The 23,122-nt window shown below is 45.6% G+C and overlaps 2 protein-coding genes across 2 annotated transcripts in view; both read left to right on the forward strand.

Moving 5' to 3' along the window:
* TGM7 (transglutaminase 7) overlaps window positions 1-8,382 on the forward strand; it is a 32,143-nt gene extending 23,761 nt beyond the window's left edge. Inside the window, exons 12-14 of the mRNA XM_047074658.1 lie at window positions 1,719-1,852; window positions 2,083-2,233; window positions 8,266-8,382. Of these exons, the coding sequence (XP_046930614.1) occupies window positions 1,719-1,852; window positions 2,083-2,233; window positions 8,266-8,382 (402 nt within the window). The remainder of the gene's footprint in view (window positions 1-1,718; window positions 1,853-2,082; window positions 2,234-8,265) is intronic.
* A 99-nt stretch (window positions 8,383-8,481) lies between these two features.
* The window catches only part of TGM5 (transglutaminase 5), a 30,393-nt gene continuing 15,752 nt past the window's right edge, over window positions 8,482-23,122 (forward strand). The window contains exons 1-6 of the mRNA XM_047075215.1: window positions 8,482-8,491; window positions 14,585-14,764; window positions 14,883-15,128; window positions 18,378-18,496; window positions 21,677-21,805; window positions 22,399-22,576. Coding sequence (XP_046931171.1) covers window positions 8,482-8,491; window positions 14,585-14,764; window positions 14,883-15,128; window positions 18,378-18,496; window positions 21,677-21,805; window positions 22,399-22,576 — 862 coding nt within the window. The remainder of the gene's footprint in view (window positions 8,492-14,584; window positions 14,765-14,882; window positions 15,129-18,377; window positions 18,497-21,676; window positions 21,806-22,398; window positions 22,577-23,122) is intronic.

A 23,122-nucleotide genomic window follows, 5' to 3' on the forward strand; every position in this document is an offset into this window, starting at 1 on the left:
GGCTGGGAGATTGAGTAGAGGAGCCGGATTTGAGAAAAACCACAAGTGAAATTCCAAAGGTGACTGCAGATAACACAGGGTTGATAGGGAAGAGGGAGGACATATGAAAGGAGCCTCGGATTTGAGTTCTAAGATTGTGTGGCTGGCAAGGTCATTACAGGTGGAAGAAGGATAAATGGAGGGCAGAAATATTCCCCATCTCCCGTTACCAGGGGTTTTCCTTCCCTCAAAGCCTCCTTTCTCCATCTCCCCTCCTGTTCTAAAGAACTTGCCCACTGCCTGATCCCAACCTGGCTTTGCACCTGCTGGATTTGTTAGTGGCACACTCCACCCCAACCAGAATGAGTAGCTCCACATCATAAACTATGTGACCACCTGACAGTTTTCACCTGGGTGTGTTGTCAGGCCACGGTGCAGCAGTGGGCAGAATCACAGCCTGGTGCTGAGGCGAGGACCCTGCCCCCATTACCCAGAGCCCTGGTTACAAACAAGATCCAATGCAAACACATCAGAACCAGAGTAGACTATCAATTGGTCCCCACAGTTAAGGGAACGGGGGATGATTTGTGTGAGTATGAAGGATCCCAAAGACATTTTTGCCTGTTCTACTTTGATGCCCTCATTAGAGGACAAGGGATTTGTTTCTTTCATTTGAATTTTAGAGAAGTCAGGATGGGTTCTTACTTTTTCTTAATTCTCTGTTTGAGGCAGAACATGCCTCGAGTATGATCTGGGTGGTCAGGACCCATTTTAGTTCAACATATGTTCATCAAATATCCACCACCTGGTTGGCACTGCACTAGGCACCGGGCTCTAGAAGTGAGTAGGATAGAGACCCTGCCTCCCACTCACAGGCCAAGGCCATGCTGCCCTATGACACAGACCTCACGTGGGATGCACAGAACACACCTGGGGAAACTCAAGAGTGTTTCTACTGTCAGAACAACGTGGGGGAAAGATCCTGGCTGGGGTCTGGGACACCTGGTTCAGGTCCTGGCTCTGCCATATCATGTGACATTGGCCTCAGAAGGATAGTGCTAGGGGTACCTGGGTGGTTCCGTCAGTTAAGCATCTGCCTCTTGGTTTGGGCTCAGGTTGTGATCTAGCGGTTCATTAGTTTGAGCCCTGTATCAGGGTCTGCACTGATGGTGCTGAGCCTGCTTGAGATTCTCTTTCTCCCTCTCTCTCTGCCCCTCCCCTGCTTGTGGTCCCTCTCTCTCTCAAAATAAATAAGTAAACGGAAAAAAAAGAAAGATATCACTGATAGCATATGGATGGTGCATATAGCACCACTTCTTATCCCATGCCTGTGTCAGACGCTACTAATCAGTCATAGCTCTCTGACTCTGGATTTGTCCTCCGGATCCTTTTCAACACGCCATTTCTATTAGCCATGATGAACAGACTGGAGCTGGCACTTTAGTTGAAATCTAATTGCCATCCTGAACTAGATGGTGGGGAGGGAAATAGATTTCAACTTGGTGCCAATTCCCAACTGGCAGTGGCTTCCTGAAGCATTGTGACTTTCTAAGACAGGTCAGGATATTTGTTAACCTTGAATACTCTTCGGCTTACATTCTTCTCTCCCAATTGCAGTGGTTTAGCAGTAAGAAAGCAGTCCCTGGTGGTGAAGAGAAGGACAGTGGAATGAGGATACTGAACTGGAGTGTGGAAATGAGGCCAGTTGCCCACAATATCCCTGTCTTCTCTCCTCACAGGTGTCTAAAAGGGCTGAGGTGGGCAAGGCACTGAGAGTCCACATCACCCTCACCAATACCCTAATGACTGCTCTGAGTAACTGCATGATGGTGCTGGAGGGAAGTGGCCTCATTGATGGGCAGATATCCAAAAAGTAAGTACTGTCTGTCTTATGCTGGTCTCTGATAAGGGGTACCTTGTGGGATCATAGGTCGGTCCCTTGTCTCCTGAATGGTGCCTACCTACCCCCACTTTCCCACCCTCCTTGGGGAAGGTTGACCTTGGTGGTGTTGGGGGGTGGGAGGTGCTTACTCCAAGAGGGGAAACTATATCACCCATCCCAGCAGTTACTTAAGGCTCTAACAGGCTCTTTTTGACTTTCAGCATTGGGACTCTGGTGGCTGGACACACCATCCACATTCAACTGGACCTCTACCCCATCAAAACTGGACCACGCCAGCTGCAAGTCCTCATCAGCAGCAATGAGATCAAGGAGATCAAGGGCTACAAGGACATCTTTGTTGCTGCAGCCAGGGTTTCTTCAGTCCCGCCCCGCCCCACCCCGTACTCTCCCAACCACCCCCCTCCCATCTCTCCCTGAGCCCAGCACCCTTCCTACTGCTCCCCTCTTCATCCCCTAGCCCCTTCCCTACCCCCCACTCCTGATACCCTTCCAGCCTTCTGGCAGCCCCACCTTGGTCTTTTCTGCTCCTGAAGGTGTAATGTTATCTTTGCCCCTTCTCTGTCCGGTTCCTGGCCTGCTTGGGGTGAATGAAGCACTATTAGAACCTCTGTGCATCTTGGGAAGAGACAATAAAGACCTCTTAATTTATCACCAGTGTTCTCTCTTCTGTGCTAAGAATCTACTTATTGCTGCTGGCTGGTCCCCTGGCCTGGCCCAATGCCAGATGCATTGGCTAGGCCCTCTCTGCTCTTCCTGTCTTATCTCTCTCCTGCTTTAAGTCCCCAGTCACAAAATAAGGCCAATATGATTCCCTTAAATCAGCCTCTCTGGAATTAAGGACCCCAGGTCTCTCCATTTAAATGGTCTTAGCCTGCAGATGGAAGCTGGAGGGAAGTCTGGGGAGGGCGGCCTGGGAAGACAGTGACTGTGCCACCAGGGGGACCAGCCAGAGATACCTAGCAGGACTTCTCTGCTGCCCCCTGAGAGCACAGGGATGGCTGGGCCAGTCCCACTCAAAATCATTTGTGCTCATTCTAGATAATTTGGAAAGACCAGAAAGGTGAAAAGAAACAAAAGAAAAATCACCTATAGTTCCTCATCCCAGAAGAAATCTCTGCTAACAGTTTGCCACATATCTTTCTGGCCTTCCTCCCACTATTCATTGTGCTTTTTTAAGTTATCATTAGGAGCGCCTGGCTGGCTCAGTTGGTAAAGCGTCTGACTCTTGATTTCAGTTCAGGTCATGATCTCATAGTTTGTGAGTTCAAGCCCCATGTCAGGCTGACAGCGTGGCACCTACTTGGGATTCTCTCTCTACATCTCTCTCTGCCCCTCCTCCCTCCAATTAAATAAATAAACTTAAAAAAATAAAGTTATCATTACCTGGCTATTATTAAAAGGTAAGAGATAATAAGTGTTGGTGAGGATATGGAGAAGAGGGAATCCTTGTGCATGTTGGTGGGAACGCAAACTGGTGCAGGCACTGTGGAAAACAGTATGGAGGTTCCTCAAAAAGTTAAATATAGAACTACCATATGTCCCAGCAATCCCACATCTGGGTATTTATCCAAAGGAAATAAAATCACTATCCTGAGAAGAAACCTTCATTCCCGTGTTTGTTGCTGCATTATTGACAATAGCCAAGATATGGAAATAACCCCAGTGTCTGTCAGTGGATGAGTGGACAAAGATGTTCACACACACACACACACACACACACACACACACACAGAGAGAGAGAGAGAGAGAGAGAGAGAGAGAGAGAGAGAGAGAAATATTATTCAACCATGAAAAAGAAAGGAAATCCTGCCCTTTGCTATACCATGGATGGACTTTGAGGGCATTATGCTAAGTGAGAGATAAGTCAGGGGACAACAAGTACTTTATGATATCACTTATCTGTGGAGTCTAAAAAAGCTGAACTCCTAGAAACAGAGAGTAGATTGGTGGTAAGTGGGGGCTGGGGGTGAGGGAATTGGGGAGATGTTAGTCAAAGAGAAGAAACTTCCATTTGGTAGATAAATAAATTCTGGAGATCTAATGCACAGCATCGTGATTATAGTTAATAATAGTGTATTTTATACTTCAAACTTACCAAGAGACCAGGTCTTAAATGTTCTCACTGCAAAAAAGAAATAACTGTGTCATGATGGAGGTATCAGTAACACTACGGTAGTAACATTATAACATACAAATGTATCAGATCAACAGGTTGTACACCTTAAGCTTACACAATAGTATATGCCAATTATATCTCAATTAAAGAAATTAAAATATAGTTATCATTATAAATTGGCATATTTGCATCATGGAAATTTTGGAAATTCCAGAAACACAGAAAAGGAGAGCATGCTCTTGCAGGTTTTCAGACGTGGGCCCTTTATCCTTGCCACTGCTCACCTGCTGAGTGGCTCTGCAGGTTCACTTGGCTTATCTCACCACCCTCTCCTCCTCCTCCTCCTCCTCCTCCTCCTCTCCCCCCTCCCCTTCCCTCTCATCCTTCTCCTCTCTCTGTTTTTTAAAATTTATTTTGCTTTCGCAGGCTGCTTTGTGAAGGAAGGGCAGGAGCCTGCACACCCACCCTCCACCCTGTGTGCTGGCTGCTCTCGTCCCCAGAGTGCCATTGGGCATTTCTGTGGGGCTCTGTCACTGCTTTGTCACTGCTGTGTTCCAGGTGGCTCCTTGCCCACCTGCCGGAGAAACTGAGCTGGCTCCTGGGGAAATCTGAAACCTTGCTCCACCTGCCAAGTGCCTGGGCCTCCTTTGTTTAGTCATTGCCCCTCCTGTCAGGTCAGCCTGGGGGCCTGGCAGTGTCACTTGTGTCGGTGGAGGGAAAGAGTGGACAGGCTTCCTACTGGGCCTTCAAGGGCCTTCCATAAGGGCATTAGCCATTTCTACCTTCCCAGTTGACCTTTCAAATTTTCCACTCTCCTTACACAAAAATTGGCTGTAAAAAGTGTACTCTGTAGTGTTTTCTTTTTCTTTCATGTAGGCAAGCCTGTCTGGCTTCGTTTCTCTACCTCATCTGGACAAGCTAGACAATCTCAAAGTCCCTTCCAGCTCCAAAGGCCCTCAGGACCCAGGATGCTGGGGCTCATGCCCCCTGTTGCAGAGCGCCTTCAGATTAGGTCCTGGCCAACCCTCCTTCACTGTCCTTGCCCTCCCCTTGTCTCATAAAACCCGGTGTGCTGGCCTCCCAGGCAGTGGGTGCCCACAGACAAACTCTGAAAGAAATGTCCTGGCTGTGCAGCAGGGGGCACAAAGCAGACCAGCTCCCAGGTCTCCTGATTGCTGGTCTTCCCCAACAATTCCCCTCCATGTTCATGTCCCCAGCAATTCCCCATATGCTGCTCAGTGTCACTGTGTGATATAAAGCACAGAGCTCTGGGGCCAACTTCTAGGTCCCTCAGGTGCAAGACAATAGTAGCAGTGCCAGCCCCCAGAGGGTTACTGTGAGGATCAAATGAGAAAGTGTGTTCTAAAGGGCTTTGTAAGTTGTGAAGTACATTCATGTGCAGAGGTCCCTGATTGGTTTAGTCACGTCTTCTGAGTGACTGTCTCCATTTCTGATCATAGAAAAGGAAGGAGGCAGGGGTGCCTGGGTGGCTCAGGCAGTTAAGCGTCCAACTCTTGGTTTCAGCTCAGGTCATGATATCACGGTTTGTGAGGTCGAGCCCCGCATCGGGCTCTGCACTGTCAGTGCAGAGCCTGCTTCAGATTCTCTCTCTCCGTGTCTGCCCCTCAGCTGCTCACACTCTTGCTCTCTCTCTCTCTCAAAAATAAATAAATAAACATTAAAAAGAAAAGAAAAGAAAAGGGAGGAGGCAGAGGAACCCACCTGGATCTGCCAATTCATGCTTCCCTTTGCTACTGTCTGGGGGGAATCTCCCATGGAGCCCATGGACCCTGATTTTACAGACAAGGAAACTGGAACGTGGCTGAGGGCATACTGGGAATTCATGGCAGGGCCAAATGTTAGCATCCTAGTCTCTCTGAGTCTTAGAAAGGTCTGGAGGTACCCCACCCCCATCCTGGTAGAGCTGGTTCAGGGGGATGGCAGGTGAGCCCACACCTCCCTATTTGAGTGTCCCAGGATCTGCTCTGTGCCCTTCCCCTGCAGGTCACAGCCCTGCTTCCCTCCAAACAGGAAGGTGCCCATCAACTCTGCTGAGCTTCCCTGGCTCTCCTCTGCCTCCCTTACCCTAGACAAGCCGCTCTGACCAGAGTCGCCTCCCTCCCCCAGCACACACACAACACACACCTTCTGACTATGATTTGTAGGAATCAAATGAAAAGCTAAACCTATAAGCCAGCTTCTTAGCCCAGTGCCATGAAATAGGCTGCTGCTGTGGCCACTGGGCACCTTCCTCTTTGGCTACTTCACCTCTCCAGACCCACCCGCCCTCACTGCACTCACCTTCCTGTTTCTCCTCACAATTAAGCTCTCCTGCCTATGCCTCCTCCTTCTCCCTAAGCTAACCCATTTCCACTAATGTGGCAGTGGGTTCAGGCACTTATCCATTTGTTCGTGTATGGATCATCTTTTAATTCATTCAATTGCACGGTCAACAAATATGAACTGGAAAACTGGCCATGCTTCAGATACTGCATTAAGCATTTATGCACAACTTTGGAGTCTGACTTTTGTGTTCGAAATCTAGTTCCACTAGTTCTTAGTGATCTTAGGAAAACTATTTAGTATCTTTAAGGCTCGATTTCCTCACCTGTAATATAGGAACAATCATAGTACCTAACTCAGGGGAATGGCATGAAGATTAAGTGGGATGATGCACTGGAACTGAAAAGATGTCGCTAGTTCTTCCAGTAGTTTCACTATTAGCCATTATCATTAGTAAGCACTGGGGATAGATTAATAAGATATAGGCCATGCTTTCCAGGGGGATTGGTGGGGAAATAGGCTAAGTATTTATAACATGGAGTATGAGTAGGCTAATAGGGAATGAAAAGGGGGTGCCCCTAAATGCCTGGTATGCCTGGCATGGTGGAGAGGGGGTGTTAGGAAGACCTCCTGGAGGGGCAGCACTTGAGCCTGGATCTGAGAAAGGTGAGAACTGAGAGAAGGACATTTCAGAAATAGAGAGACTGGCAGGTGCAATAACAGGTGTAGGAAAGCAGATCTGCATCTGAGAACGGCAGGTATTTGGCCTGAATGGACTCCAGGCAGGAAGGAAAGATCCTGAAGAGATTTGTGGGCAATGTTGAGAAGCTTGGACCCGACCTACTGCTGGATTGTAAGCCAGGAGCAACCTGGCTGAATTGGCACTTCAGAAACATCACTATGATGGCTCATTTGGAAAAAGGACGGGTGGGAGACTGGTTAGGAGTTGTTGTCCAGGCCAGCGGGTGCTTCAGTGAAGGCAGGGCCAAGGGCCCAGGGAGAGTAGGCTAATTTTAGGAGATAATCAGGAGTTGGACTGGCAGCAATCAGTGGCTGATGGGCTAAGGGAGGTCAGGAAGACAGAGAAATACGAGGTGGCACCCAGGTTTCTCCCAGAGTGACTGGATGGGCACTGTCCTCACTCGCCAAGACCAGAAATGCTGGAATGAAGGTGTGTGTGTGTGTGAAGTAGTGAATTGTATATGTGAATGGATACAAATACTATAAGAGCAGACTGGGAACAAGGAGAGTAGAAAATACAGGAAGGAGGGCAGATGGTGGTGAGTGAGGTTCCTGAAGAGGGAGGTTAAGGGACCCAGAAAGCAGGGAATTCAGTGGAAGTTCCCACAGGAGGGAAAGGCAGGGTGGAGGCGGGGGCGGGGGCCTTTAGGGTGTCCTGCCCACTCCCTGCTAAGAGCCCTTTCCCCTCCTTCCATCTGTCTCTTCCTATCTGTGCTTTTCTCCCTACATGCTCACTCCCAGGACTTGTACTGTTTGTTCTTAATAGAACCAAGGACATCCACTGGCATTCCTACCTTCTTACTTATTTCCAGAACTCCTCCATGCATCTTCCCAAGTTTATTTCCTCTACTCCTTTTGAGATTCGCCTTCACCTGGCCAGTCTCACCCAACACAATAGCTCTGCCCCAAAAACTAACACCAAAAAAATCATACCAAGGGTGATCCAGAGTGGGTTCTCTTTGCATTTGACATCTAGAAAGTGGCCCTTCAGGATAAAAGCCAGCCAGAGTTCTAGGCTTGAGAGGCTCTCCCAGCTGTGAGCTGTAGTCTTGGGACCCTGGTATTCTTTCCTGTAGGGGGACAGCCCCTTGCATCCCCAGAGAAGCCATCAGCTCACCTCTCCCACCTGGCTCCCCCACTATAGTACAACACCTGCCATGGAATGCTTCATTGCCCAAGAGCTATCAAATGCTCACATGGCATAAGGCCCTGAGAGTTCATTGGCTTCCACACTTCTTCCCAGCTGAGCAACACTGCCAAGAAAAACCTGAGGGCAAGTGAGAAAACCAGTTGTGATCTGCCCAGTAAGCAGGTGGCAGTGCAGCAGCCACCCTGCCTTCGGTGTCTCTTGGAGTCTTAAAGATGGAAGGGGGAACAAATGTACCAGGACCAGTTTCCTGAAGCTCCCAGCCGCCCAGCTGTTCTGTGAAGAGTGGCCCAGGAACCAGAGACAGCGGCCATGGAGCAAGGTAGGGGAGGCCCCCTGGGGCTGCAGGAGCTAAGGAAGAAGGAAGACAGAGAGACTGTAGGAAGTCAAGGGGAGAATGGATTCAGAGGAAGAAAGGAGTAAATAAAGAACTGAGGCTGAAAGAACCCAGAAATTTCAGAATTTGTTGATAGTCTGAGACCCACGAAACGTGGTGGAGGCCGGCTGGTAAACATAGCCAAACAGCTGTGTACCAGCACGCCTGCTTCCACAGCCCAGTGGGACGGGGCAGGGCCAGGGATTAGTGGGTCAGGGAGCCTGTCCTCTGCCACTTGCTGATGCCTTAACATTTAGCAAGTCACTTCTCTAGTTCCCAGCCCCCATGCCTGAAACGTGAAGGGGCGGGGTGGACAGGATGAACTTGAAGTTTTCTTCTGGCTCTGAAATTCTCTGCATCTTCAAACCTTCTCTTTTTCCCCACTTCAGAAAGTCTGTTCCTCATTTCAGCTAATCTGTTCTGTCTATATTTCCTCTCTAGAAAGCTGCTTTGACAATTAGTTCGTTAGTTAAAACCATTTCTAAAAATGAGCTCAAATTTCTACATATTTAACAGCTTCACCTTCACTTACTCTTTTTGTTTAAATTTTTATAATTTTGGGGGTGCTTGGGTGGCTCAGTTGCTTAACCATCTGACTCCTGATTTTGACTCAAGTCATGATCTCACGGTTTGTGAGATACAGCCCTGAGAGTAGGGCCCTGTGCTGACAGCACGGAGCCTGCTTGGGATTCTCTCTCTTCCTCTCTCTCTCTCTCTCTTTCTCTCTTTCTGCCCTGCCCTGCTCACTCTCTCTCAAAAATAAATAAATATTGGGGTGCCTGGGTGGCTCAGTCGATTGAGCGTCCAACTTCAGCTCAGGTCATGATCTCGCGGTCCGTGAGTTCAAGCCCTGCATCGGGCTCTGTGCTGACAGCTCAGAGCCTGGAGCCTGTTTCAGATTCTGTGTCTCCCTCTCTCTCTCTGACCCTCCCCCGTTCATGCTCTGTCTCTCTCTGCCTCAAAAATAAATAAACGTTAAAAAAATTAAAAATAAAAATAAATATTTAAAAATTTAAAAATGATTTTTATCTACACAAGAAATATATGGATATGCAGTTGAAGTAAAATAAGACAATAATTACAGATAAAGTTACAGTCCCTTGACCACCACCACCAACCCCAGCCTCATCTCCAGAGAGGCCACTGTGGTCATATCTAAGAGAAATCATGGTTACTAGTCTTTTGCCTACATATTTATATTGTGTGTGCGTATGTGTGTGTGTGTGTGTATGTATAAGATCAGTACATATGTAAAATTATATATATATATAAAATTATATATATATATATATGACTAGCTTTTTTGGTATAAATATCATAAATATCATGGTATAATCACATTGTACATATTTTTCTACAACTTGATTTTTTTTTTCACTCAACAGTATGTGGTTGGAGCTCTACCCATGCCAATTAGTACCTTTAAATCTACCTCAAAAATTTCCACTTTGCATAGTACTCCATAGTATGGGTGTAAGTAATTTATTTATCCATCCCATTTTGATGGGCATTTAGGTTGTTTCCCATTTTCCAGTTATATAAGCAATGCTGCAGGGCACATTCTTATGTATGCCTCTGTACTCATGTGGGAGTATCTCTCTAGGATTGATACTGAGATCAATTACTTTGAAGATTCTACCTATAATTTCCTTTCTATTTCTCTGATCATTTTACTCCCCTTCATCCCCTCACATCAAGGAGAACAAATATGCCCAATAGTAAATGTACTTCCTATTTGAAAGTCTGGTGTGTGGGGTGAAGAATAATCCCAGCATTATACGCAGAAGTTAACTTGACCCATGATGTATCCAGAGGATGAGATTTGGCCCCAGTGCTGGCTGTCAGGCAGATGTTGCCATACCTAGTGAGGAGTCTAAGTCATGAGCCCAACCTGAATTGGAGCCAGTAAATAATCTGTGTAGTCAGCTGGTCTCCAAAAGGGATGAGCTTCTTTTTCTACTACCAGGGGAAAGCCAGGTGCTCTCCCAGCTATCAGTAGGCTGGTTCCTTTCTGAAGACCAGCAATGGCAGCAACTGTTGAGTAATGGAAAGAAGACGGGACTTAGGCCAGTAACCCTAGGTTCAGCCTTAGAAAAGACATTTAATATGCCTGAACCTTGTTTCCCATCTCCAAGTGTGAATGACATGACATTTCATCCCTCCAACATTGTGGTGAGGACTCAATGAGATAGAGTGTCTAGGATGGTGCCCAGCACATAGCAGACAAGCCTTCAGTGAGGTGTTGGTTGAATTTGAAATAAGTGCAGAGTGATTATGGAAAAGATAGAGAACTCTATTCAAACTAGTAAACATCTTTTGGTACCTACAATGTGCTGATCATTATGCTTTTATTTCTTTCATAAGAAACCCCATACCCAGGGTACCTGGGTGGTTCAGTCGGTTGAGCATCCGACTTCTGCTCAGGTCATGATCTCGCGGTTCGTGGGTTCGAGCCCTGCATTGGGCTCTGGCTGACAGCTCAGAGCCTGGAGGCTGCTTCAGAATCTGTGACTCCCACTCTCTCTGCCCCTCCCCTGCTTGTGCTCTGTCTCTGTCGCTCAAAAAATAAATGTTTAAAAGATTAAAAAAAATAGAACCCCCATACCCTATAGCAGTCATACCCCATTTTCTCCTACTTCCAGCCCCTGGCAAACCCTAATCTACCATCTGTCTCTATGGGTTTACCCATTCTGAATATTTCATATAAATTGGATTATATAGGGCAACTGGGTGGCTCCATAGGTTAAGCATCTGACTCTTGATCAGGTCATGATCTCACAGTCCTTAAGTTTGAGCCCTGCATCAGGCTCTGTGCTGACAGCACAGAACCTGTTTGGGATTCTGTCTCTCCCTCTCTTCCTCTCTCTCTCAAAATAAGTAAATAAACTTAAAGTGAATCATATAATATGTAACCTTTTGTATCTGGCTCCTTACACTAAGCATAATATTTTCAAGTTTCATCTATATTATACTGTATTCAGCATTCCTTTATGTGGCTGAATAACATTCCACTTTACAGATATACCACACTCGTTCATCCAATATCCAGATGGTGGTCAATAACCAGATGGTTGTTTCCATCTTTTGGCCATTATGAATAGTGCTGCTATCAACATTCATGTACAGGTTTTGTGTGAACAAATGTTTTCAAATTCTCAGGTCCATACCTAGGAGTGGAGTTGCTGGATCATATGGTAACTCTATTTTTGACATTTTGAGGAACTGCCATACTGTTTTCCAAAGTGTCCATACCATTTTACAATCCTATCAGCAATGTATAAGCGTTCCAATTTCTCCACATCCTCCCCAATACTGGTTATTTTCCGTCTTTCTTATTAGAGCCATTCTAGTGCATGTGAAGTGGTATTTCATTTGCATTTCCCTAATGATTAATGATGTTTAACATTTTTTCATTTGCTTATTGGCCTTTGCATATTTTTTTGGAGAAATGTCTATTCAGATCAATTGCCCATTTTTTATTTGTGTTATTTTTTTAATCATTGGGTTGTACACATTCTTTATATATTCTTGATACAAATCCCTTATCAGATATATGATTTATAAATACTTTTCTCATTTTGTAGTTGTCTTTTCACTTTATTGATGATATCCTTGAAGCAAAAAATTTTTAATTTTGATGAAGTCCAATTTATAGGGTTTTTTATTTTGTTGCTTGTGCTTCTATTGTCTTATCTAAGAAACCATTTCCAAGTCCAAGACAATGAAAATTTACTCCTATGTTTTCTTCTAAATGTTTTATGGTTTTAGCTCTTACATTTAAGTCTTAGATTAATTTAGAGTTTATTATTGTATATGGTGTAAGGCAGGGTTAAAACTTCATTCATTGCAAGTGTACAGAAATATAATTAATTTTTGTATATACATATTGTATTCTACAACCTTGATGAATTTATCTGCTAGTTTTAATTTTGTGTGTGGATTTGTTAGGATTTGCTATATTCAAGATCATGTCATACATTAATAAAGACAATTTTACTTATTTCCAATGTGTACTGGCTAGAATCTCTAGTACAATGCTGAAGAGAGAAGATACCCTAGTCTTGTTCCTAATCTTAGGGAGAAAAGTATCTAGTATTTCATCATTAAATATGGTTTTGACTGTGGATTTTTCATAGATACTCTTTATCAGTTTCAGCTAGTTTACTTCCTTTCTTAGAGGTAATTTACTTGTTGGGTGTTTTTTATTATGAGAAGATGTTGGATTTTGTCAAATGTTTTGTTTTGTATTTCTTATAATCTAGAATACAGCTGAGACAAAACAGCTAGGCCTGTATCCTCATTGGCTTACATATTGTGGTAGAAGGCAAACAAATGAAAAAGTAACTACAAAAATATCTGAATATTTCTTGCTGATCCTGAAATTACTGGCTCCCAGTAAAAGTTTGTTGATAAAAATGAACAATTGAGCATGATATTAACTCAATGAAGCAATTAAGTTTCACTATAAGTGATGCAGTTAAGTACTCTAGGCCAGTGGGAGATGGAAAGAAGGGTGGGTCAGCTCAGGCAGGCTTCATGAAAGTGGTGGGTCTTCAACAGGCCTTGGAGGACAGGTAGAATTTGGTTAGATTTTGTTAGGACAGACGGAATGAGAGGGCACTCTAAGTTGGGGTTACAACAGGATCAAAATACGTGGACAGGTAGAGCTACCATTTGCTTGGGAACAGATTGGTTGGAGGAGAGGGCCTACGCTTGGAGTGTTGAGAAGCAAGAACGCAAGTAACTGAAGGCCAGGTGTGGAGGGTCATAAGTGTCAGGTTAAGGAGTGTGCCTTTTGTATGGTAGGCTGTAGGGTATCTCAGAACTTTTTTTTTTTTTTTTTAAAGATTTTTTTTTTTTTAATTTTTTTTTTTCAACGTTTATTTATTTTTGGGACAGAGAGAGACAGAGCATGAACGGGGGAGGGGCAGAGAGAGAGGGAGACACAGAATCGGAAACAGGCTCCAGGCTCTGAGCCATCAGCCCAGAGCCTGACGCGGGGCTCGAACTCACAGACCGCGAGATCGTGACCTGGCTGAAGTCGGACGCTTAACCGACTGCGCCACCCAGGCGCCCCTATCTCAGAACTTTTAAAGCAAAAGGATGGCATGATTAAATTGTCTTGAGGAAAGATAATCTGGTGATGTGTTAGGAGAGGATGGTGTAGGAAGCAGGACACCTAATGGAAGTGGTTATGGCCACTAGGGGTAAAGTGAGGAGGTCAGAATTATGCAAATGTGGAAAGGGTCAAGTGGACACCAGAGATGTTTTCATGGAATGAAGGGATGTGTCCACATACGAATGGAAAAAGACCAAGAAAGAGATGGGTGAGCCAAGTGTGGCTTAAAGGTTGTGAGCCCAGATGCCTGGAGACCACTGTAGGACCATGGCCAAACATGGAGAAGTCAGAAATGGAGCCCTTCTTGGGGAGACACACTTGGAGAGTAGTGAGATCAATCTGTGTTTTATCAGAGGCTCCAGAAGGCTGGGAGTGTGACTTTCTTTGACTATCCTCAGCATCCCAGCTCCCAGGGCATTAGGCATGTGACATTAGTGGTGGTCAGGGAGCCAGCAAATTGCTGAAAGCATAGTAGTTAACTACCAGACCTGGAGGCTGGCACAGGGGCAAGTGACATTGTTAACTTGAGTCTAAAAACTGGATGCTGGGGTGAATCTGGAGACATGATAGGCTGAAGGGAGCAATCAAACTTGGCCAGGACTATGAAAGAGGTTGGACAGAGGCAGAAATCCATGTACCTCTGGAGGGCATAAAAGGGGAAGGGGATAGAGGGTTATAAAAGCAAGAAAGGGAAGGAAGAAGGAAGTAACAAAGAGGCAGTTGCAGGCATGAAGCCTCATTTAATCCTCATACCAATGCTGTAACACGGGTATTATGGATTCTGTTTTACTAACTTGGAAACTGAGGCTCAGAGAGGCTAAGTTTCTTTCTCAAGTTTGTACAACTAAACAGTGGTGGGAAAGATTGGACCAGACTCTACAGCCCTGCTCTTTCATATGCCCCTGGCTGCCCTGTTGCAGGGCTGGAGGTGGCCCTCACAGACCTCCAGAGCTCCTGGAACAACGTGCGGCACCACACAGAGGAGATCAGCTCTGACCGACTCCTGGTTCGCCGGGGCCAGGCCTTCAACATCACTCTGTACTTCAGGAAGCGGGGCTTCCAGCCAGGCCTGGACAATATCATCTTTGTGGCTGAGACTGGTGAGGACCTCTGAGGGCTGTGTGTGTGTGTGTGTGTGTGTGTGTGTGTGTGTGTGTAGGAAGATTCTGGAGGGTTGAGAGTTTACTGCAGAGAGCCTGAGTTCTGCTTCCCTCTCAGGACCCCTACCAGACTTGTCCAATGGGACTCGAGCCCTGTTCAGCCTGGCAGGTCATCATGGTCCCAGCCCATGGATTGCCTCTCTGGAGACCAATGGGGCCAGCTCCCTGGAAGTGAGCCTGTGTGCCCCTCCCACAGCAGCCGTGGGTCGGTATCTCTTGAAAGTTCATATTGACTGTTTCCAGAAGTCTGTCACAGCCTACCAGCTTGGGGAGTTCATCCTGCTCTTCAATCCCTGGTGCCCAGGTAAGGTGGGGTGTCTGTGTGTGGGTCCCTTGTCTCTGCCCCTTTGTCATTTCTAGACCCCTGTTCCCTGACTACCAGAAACCTCCCAGTTGTATGCACTCAGCATCTACTCCCAAGCACCAGAAACAAGGCAGGAAGAACTTGCTATTTACTTATTTAGAATTTTGAAAACATGAGCAAAGTCATCTTTACTTAAAAAGAAACTATTGAGGGGCACCTGAGTGGCTCAGTCAGTTAAGTGTCTGACTTCGGCTCAGGTCATGATCTCATGGTTCATGGGTTCAAGCCCTGTTTTGGGCTCTGTACTGACAGCTCGGAGCCTGGAATCTGCTTCAGATTCTGTGTCTCTCTCTCTGCCCTCCCCCCATTCATGCTCTGTCTCTGTCTTTCTCAAAAATAAGTAACATCAAAAAAAGAAAGAAAGAAAGCTATTGGGACACCTGGGTGGCTCAGTTGGTTAAGTGTCTGACTCTTGGTTTCGGCTTAGGTCATTATCTTATGGTTTGTGAGTTTGAGCCCCGTGTTATCAGTGCAGAGCCCACTTGGGATTCTCTCTCTCTCCTCTTTCTGCTCCTCCCCTGCTCATTCTCTCTCTCTCTCTCAAGTAAAAAAAAAATGTTTATTTATTTTTGAGAGAGAGATAGAGTACAAGCAGGGGAAGGGCAGAAAGCTGTCAGTGCAAAGCCCGACATGGGGCTTGAACTCATGAACCATGAGATCATGACCTGAACCAAAGCTGGACGCTTAACCAACTGAGCCACCCAGGCACCCCAATAAAATAAACTTTTGAAAAGAAGACTAATATAATTAACTTTGACCACTATTAACATCTACCTTTACCACACATTTTTAAATTAACTTGAGTCTTTTCATTCTAAGAATAAGAAGTGTATTGCATTGAATATTTGTGGAATGAAGTAAAGAAAAGAAAGAAGAAAGAAAGAAAAAGAATGAAGGAAAGGAAGGAACAAAGGAACGAAGGAAGGAATGAAGGAGAGAAAGAAAAAATGAAAGAAAGAGGAAGGGAGGGAGGAAGGAAAGTATAAAGTGAAAAGTAAAACCTTATCCCAAACTCCAAGTTCCATCTTCCAGAGGAAAATTCTGTTAGCATTTTCTTGTGTAGTCTTACAAAACTGTTCCATGCTTAATCAAATATGTATTTATGCATATATACATATGTGTGTGATTATACAGTTGTACCACAAGTGGGATTATATAGTACATAGCATGCTTTAACTTGCTTTTTTTATTCAACAATTCAACTTTGAATATATTTTCCTATCAATATGTTCTTTTTAATGGCTACAATTACTCCATTGTTTGGACTACCAAATGTTTTTAACTAGTCTCCTATATATGGGTATCTTGGCTGTTTCCAGTGTTTGTCTTAGACAAAGATATATGGAATATCCCAGTACCACCTGTCCTACGATCCCTGTAATCTAAATCCACCTGAGGGCAGAGTAGTTATACAGACATACAGACATGGTATGGGCAGAATGAAGGACAAGTCAGGAGGAGAGAGTGGGAAGAAGGGCAGGAAGAGTTGAGAGTTGAGAATGTGTCTGGTAGGCTTTGGAGCAGAGGCCAGACTCAACAGTCCTATTCTAGTTGGAGGATATCCTCTCTCCTTCCTCCCTCTCATTCTACCTGCTCCTCCAACCTTATTCTAAGGGGGCTATGTGAGTCATACCAGAACCTGGCTGGGATCTAGCATCTCTAACCACCTCCTACTGCCCTGTCATTGAGTGGCCCAGAGCTCTTACCCATTAGCCGTATGAAAACGCTCCACCACTGGGTCAAGGAGGACAGTTGTCTATCTGTCTCTATCTCTCTTTCTTGTATACACACACACACACACACACGTCCTGGCCTCCAAGACTGTGGGTTTCAGACTTGTACTTAGGCCTCTCCTGAACTGTGAGGAGGAAAGTAATCACTGTAGGGCCTTTTTTTTTTTTTTAAAGCTGTGCCCCATCCAGGTCCCAGAAGACTCAATATGGGGCTAGGGGTTGGTAGGCCCTGAAGACAGGATCAGTGGCTACCCCATCACCATGTCCAAGATATTGGCTAGGGACCCCCACCCTGCAGTGCTGGCCACTGCTAGCCCCTGCTGTGAGGAGAATATGTGTGGTCTCAAACATGAACCTGCAGATCTGGTCACACTGGTGCAAGACCTCATTAAAATGGATCTTCTCTAGGAGTCTGACTCTACCAGAGTCCATGCAGGCTGAGTCTGAGGCTGCCTCTGAGGAATTGAGGAGAGTACTTTCACCTACAAGTTAGGTGGGCCTTCCAGATTGTTCTAGGACACTGCAAAGAGGACACCTACTCCCATGGCCTTTATTTGTTCATTCTCAACTTAAAAAAAAATTTTTTTTATATCATGAAAGCAATATGTGCTCATTCCAAAAAATCTAGAGAATACCAACAGGCAAAAAGAAAAAGAAAATTACTATCAACATCTTATAGAATAGTCTTCAAAATCCTTGGTATAAATATGTTTTAAACAAATGTCAATTCATGCTGTAACATTATTATGTAACCCATTTAAAACTTAACATATCACGTGTAGATTTCGATGCCTATATGTACAATTTTGTAATCTTACATTAATCGTGTATGTACAGAATTCTGTGGTGGACATGGCTATTTAACAAGCTCCCAGAACCAGGCACTTAGGTTGTTTCCAGCTTTTCAGTGTTACAAACAGTACTCAAATAAACAGCTTAGCATCCAAATCTCTGTGTACTTCCTAAATGCTGTCCTTAGGTTAAATTCCTATAAAAGGCATGAGGAGGTTAATGCCAACCCCTAAATTCTGGTTTGCTCTTTTCCAGTCAGGTTTAGTTGAATGTAGCAGAAAAATCATGGAATATGGTGACATATGGACTCTGTTCAAATTTCACTCTGTGTTTACATGTGATTTGGACAAGTTACTTACCACTCTGAGCCTGTTCCCTCCACCCTTAATTAGGTCAGGATGTAAATGTGCTTTGAAAACCAAGAAATTCCACTGAAGGTAAATTTTCACTATTCAACCTCATGTTCGTATTGAACCTGCTGCTGGTGCTGAGGGATTGTAGAAGGTGGGTCTCTCCAAGAAACCTCCTCTTCTGCCCCTTTTGGTGACACCCAGGGCCATCCCCAGAGCTCAGTTTCCATAGGACTTTGCCTTCTGGGGATGGGAATGAGGTAGGAAGGGAATGATAACTTTTTTGCTTTGTGTCCTGCCACTTTGATTCCTAGGGGATTCTGTCTACTTGGACAGTGAGCCCCAGAGGCAGGAGTATGTCGTGAATGATTACGGCTTCATTTACCAAGGGAACAAGAATTGGATCCGCCCGTGTCCCTGGAACTATGGACAGGTAAGTCTCAGCCCTATTCATAGCCCATCCAGGCCCTGGGCTTGTGGGAAGTGGGGAGCAGGAGCAAGGTGGGAGGGTTCTTCTCATGCAGGGCTCACCCAGAACAGACAAATGGTAACATCAAAGTGTGAGATGACACTCCAGGGAGCTAAATGAGTCGGAGGATATTCTTTGCTGATCATGTCTGATTTGAACATCAGGATCTAAGGGGGAAGGACAGCTAAAGGCACCCACCAGGGAGTTCCATTGACCATGATGATGAGGACAAAGGGACAATAATGAGGATGGCCATGGCAGTGCCTGGTTGTTGTTTGTTAAACTGTTTCCAGTTGGGCCCCATTTGCCTCTCCCACTTCATCTTCATTATCTAGACCACAGACCCTAGAATCAGTTGCGTCACACTGACGAAACTTGTCCCTGAACATCTCAGCCAAAAGCAATGTTAATGAGCAGTGATGTACTTCCTTCCCGGTTACTATTGCATCTTTGTTTGTTTTGATTAGATACCTTTTCCTTTTTTTTTAAGATTTTTTTAAGTTTATTTTTGAGAGAGAGTGAGCACACATGAGCAGAGGAGGGGGAGACAGAGGGAGACAGAGGATCCAAAACTGGCTCCTCACTGATAGCAGTGAGCCTGATGTGGGGCTCAAACCCACAAACTGTGAGACAGTGACCTGAGCTGAAGTCGGACACTTAACCGACTGAGCCAACCAGGTGCCCCAATATCCTTTTCATTATAAAAGTAATACACAGCTGTTTTAAAAACTTTACAAGGAAATGTTACAAAAATGGGTACTTAGGGGCATCTATGTGGCTCAGTTGGTTAAGTATCTGACTTTGGCTCAGCTCATGATCTTGTGGTTCATGGGTTCAAGCCTCATGTTGAGCTCTGTGCTGAAACTCAGGGCTTAGAGCCTATTTCAGATTCTGTGTCTCCCTCTCTCTCTGCCCCCTCCTTGCTCATGCTCTGTCTCTCTCTGTCTCAAAAATAAATAAACATTAAAAAAAAATTAGGGGCGCCTGGGTGGCGCAGTCGTTAAGCGTCCGACTTCAGCCAGGTCACGATCTCACGGTCCGTGAGTTCGAGCCCCGCGTCAGGCTCTGGGCTGATGGCTCGGAGCCTGGAGCCTGTTTCCGATTCTGTGTCTCCCTCTCTCTGCCCCTCCCCCGTTCATGCTCTGTCTCTCTCTGTCCCAAAAATAAATAAACGTTGAAAAAAAATTTTTTTTAAAAATTAAAAATGGGTACTTAGAACACAAAGGGCATGCTAAGCACCATCACCAGAGTGGTGTATGTTCCTCCATGTTTTGTTTCTTCTGCATATTCTAAAACGTGATTGTATTTGTAAAAATGGCATCACATTAATCGGAATGTGTTGCAACTCCTGCCTTATTGCAAGGCCTGCCTCCCACATAAAGCTCAGCCTACAACAGGTGCTCCAGGAAGTCCAGGGCCAGGCCAGGGAAGACGGTTCTTAAGACTGGGATCCGGCACCACAACACTGTGGGAGGAAGACTAGTCTTGGCTGCCGGATGGCTGTTGGCTGGGAAATCCTTTGTGGAGTCTTGTGTCTGTTTGATATGAGTCCCTCTCCTGGACTTGCCCAAGTAGAACTCCAACACATGTGGTCTCAGGCACAGCGTAGGCCTCCTGAGGTGGCTATTTTCAAGATGAGACGTGGCAGCCTCAACTGGCACCAACTGACCTCCCCAACCCCTCACTCAGCACAGGCAAATGAGGATCCAGAGAGGCCCTGTAGACAGGAACCTACCATCATCTGTGAGCAACAGAAGTGAGAAATTGCTTTTTTTTGAGCCCTGGCTCCTTCCTTTTCTTCCTGTCTCTTATTCAGTGAACTTACATCAAACACCTGCTGAATATCAGGCAGAGTACAAGATGTTAGGGATATGAAAATGAATTGAATGCTGTCCCTGAGCTCATAGTATAGTGGGGACTCAGTCACATAAGCAGGTTACTTACCATGCAGTGGGATATGCAAAGACTGAGATGGGCACAGGATGTTCTGAGAGCCCGGAGGAGGAGCACTTGGTTGGGAATGGAGTCATCGGGGAAGCTTCCTAGAAAAGGAGATGCTTGAACTGAGTTATCCAAGTGAAGAAAGGTGGGGAAAATACCCCAGGCAGAGTGAAGCATGAGCAAAAACACAAAGGTGAGAAACAGTTTGGTCTGCTGCAAGGGTTACAAGGAATCTGGTAATGCTGGAGCAAAATGATGAAGCAGGAGGAATTGAGACATGAAGCTGGAGAGGTACAAGGGGCCAGATCAGGGAGGGTCTTATGTAGCTGTTAGGGGAGGTTAGAGTTTTGATTCTGAAGGTCTAGAGGCCTCTGAACATTTTAAAGCAGAAAAGTGAACTGATTAAACTCTCCCCTGGGGAAGATAGGTCAGAGAAAGTTCCTAAATCCTGTTTATTGTCCAGTGTGAATATTACATGGGGATAAATGCATTCATTTACTCTCATTCAACCAAGATGCATGGAGTCCTTACTATGTGCTGGGCACTGTGCCAGGTCTGGGGCATACAGTTACAAGGACAGCTGGAGACAGACAGAGTATATGCTCAGGCAAGCAAGACAGAGCTTGGCTCCATCATTATAACTGACATTAAAGGCTCAGGGTCAGGGAAGGCCTCAGATAAAATGTCATTCACACCAAGCCCGAAGGACAAGTCAGCCTGCTTTGGGTGGGAAGCTTCCATCACTCACACACTATTAGTCATTCCAGAGCATGACTGAGTCACAGGTACCATGGCTAGTTCATGCCAGTACCTCAACAGTAGCTGCCAATGGTGAGTTGGGGTAGCAAGTGGAGGTAGAAGATGAGGCAACGTGGTTTTATCAAGAACATCCCATAGGCTCCAGGAATGAGAGGAGAAGAGGGAGAAACTGACTTTTTAGCCAGTCAGACTCATTGGAAAGAACCCCAGCGATTTGATTTGTAGGACATACAAACTGGGTGAGTTGGGACACCAGAGCTCAGAGATCCTGCACCTGCTTAGGAGGCAGTTTATGTCTGTGCTACTGGACACAGTTACCTTACAAATGGGATCATATTCCGCAAACCACTCCATTGGAGAGTTGGGTGGGATGGGTCATGAATTTCTTGTCATATCTACATGTGCCAATCATGGGAGCCTTGCTTCTCTGCATCTCTCTTATAGTTTGAAGAGAATATCATAGACATCTGCCTGGAGCTACTAGACAAGAGTCTGAACTTCCAGATTGATCCAGCTACAGACTGTGCCCTGCGGGGAAGCCCCGTCTACATCAGCAGAGTGGTGTGTGCCATGGTGAGATTGGGTCTGGCTCTGCCCACCCAGGGTATGTCTAGGGAGGGAGGAAGCTGTGTGTGTTGGGGGGTGCCCCCTGACAGTTGTCTCCTGCAATGGGGGTGGGGTGAAGAGTCGAGAGCAGGGACCCTCTGGCAAAGCCAGTTTGGATGAGGCTAATGAAAAAATATGGGTAACAGGTTTTCTCAGCTGAATTCTGAAATAGCTGGGTGTGGGCCATTACCTTCATTAATTCCAAATTAATGTTTCAGGAAAGGCTGAGTATAACTTTGATTTAGGAACTGATCTTTCTTTTTTTTTTTTTTTCGAAATTTCCTTTGCTCTGAGGTATTTTTAAGAGCTCTTGGAGCCAACCTCTAGCTTTGCAGGGGGTAGTAGAAATAGAATGATCAACTAATTAACAGTAGAAACAAGTCAGAATGGCCAGTTTCCTACCCCCACCACTTCCCTAGCAGGTCTGGAAATTCCCAGGTAAAACCAGTTTGAAGAGTCCTTTGTGTCTCAGGCCCACAGACCTTGCAAAGCAGCCCACACATCGCATCTTGCTGAGCAAAAGAATGCTTCTAATGGTTCTATATATGGTTTCTCTTCAGATCAACAGCAACGATGACAATGGGGTGCTTAATGGAAACTGGAGTGAGAGTTATTTAGATGGCATCAACCCTGCAGAGTGGACCGGCAGTGTGGCCATCCTGAAACAGTGGCATGCCACAGGCTGCCAGCCGGTGCGCTATGGGCAGTGCTGGGTCTTTGCTGCCATCATGTGCACAGGTAGGGAGTGGAAAGGGCGACATGGAGAGAACAAGTAACGTACTGGCTCATGTCTTAGACCTCTGAACCATTCTTGTCCCAGTCTTGCACAGTTCCCACTAGAGAAATGTTTGGAAGGAAGCCCCTCTGTAAAAATGTCTTCTCACTGACCCCGGCTTCATGTATCTGGACTTATTTCAGAGGATGGTTCTGAGGCAGAAATTAAACACTTTCCTGTCCTTTCTCTTCCTCTGAGTTTGGACAACCTAGGAGCCTGGCTGGAAATTGTTTGGTCCAAGACAGGAATGAGATGAAAGGCCAAGTATTTAGAAAGCTTACAAACTGATTAGTGCCCTTTCTGAGCACAGAGAGTGGTCTTGACATGGGAGGGAAATGTATATCGGAGTGGTGGTATGGGCCATGGGGCCAGGGAAAGATGGCAGTTGACATAAAATGACCTTGAATTTGGAGTTGTCTCATGCTCAGTAGGCCTGGAGGCCTGACTCAGGTCAGAGAGGTAGGGGATGGAAGAAAACAGGAGATCAGCTTTTTTTCTGATAGGAAGTG

This window comes from Lynx rufus, unplaced genomic scaffold, assembly GCF_022079265.1.
Source record: "Lynx rufus isolate CCGP_SWC_20201006 ecotype Redwood Valley unplaced genomic scaffold, mLynRuf1.p SCAF_13, whole genome shotgun sequence".
Taxonomy (NCBI): domain Eukaryota; kingdom Metazoa; phylum Chordata; class Mammalia; order Carnivora; family Felidae; genus Lynx; species Lynx rufus.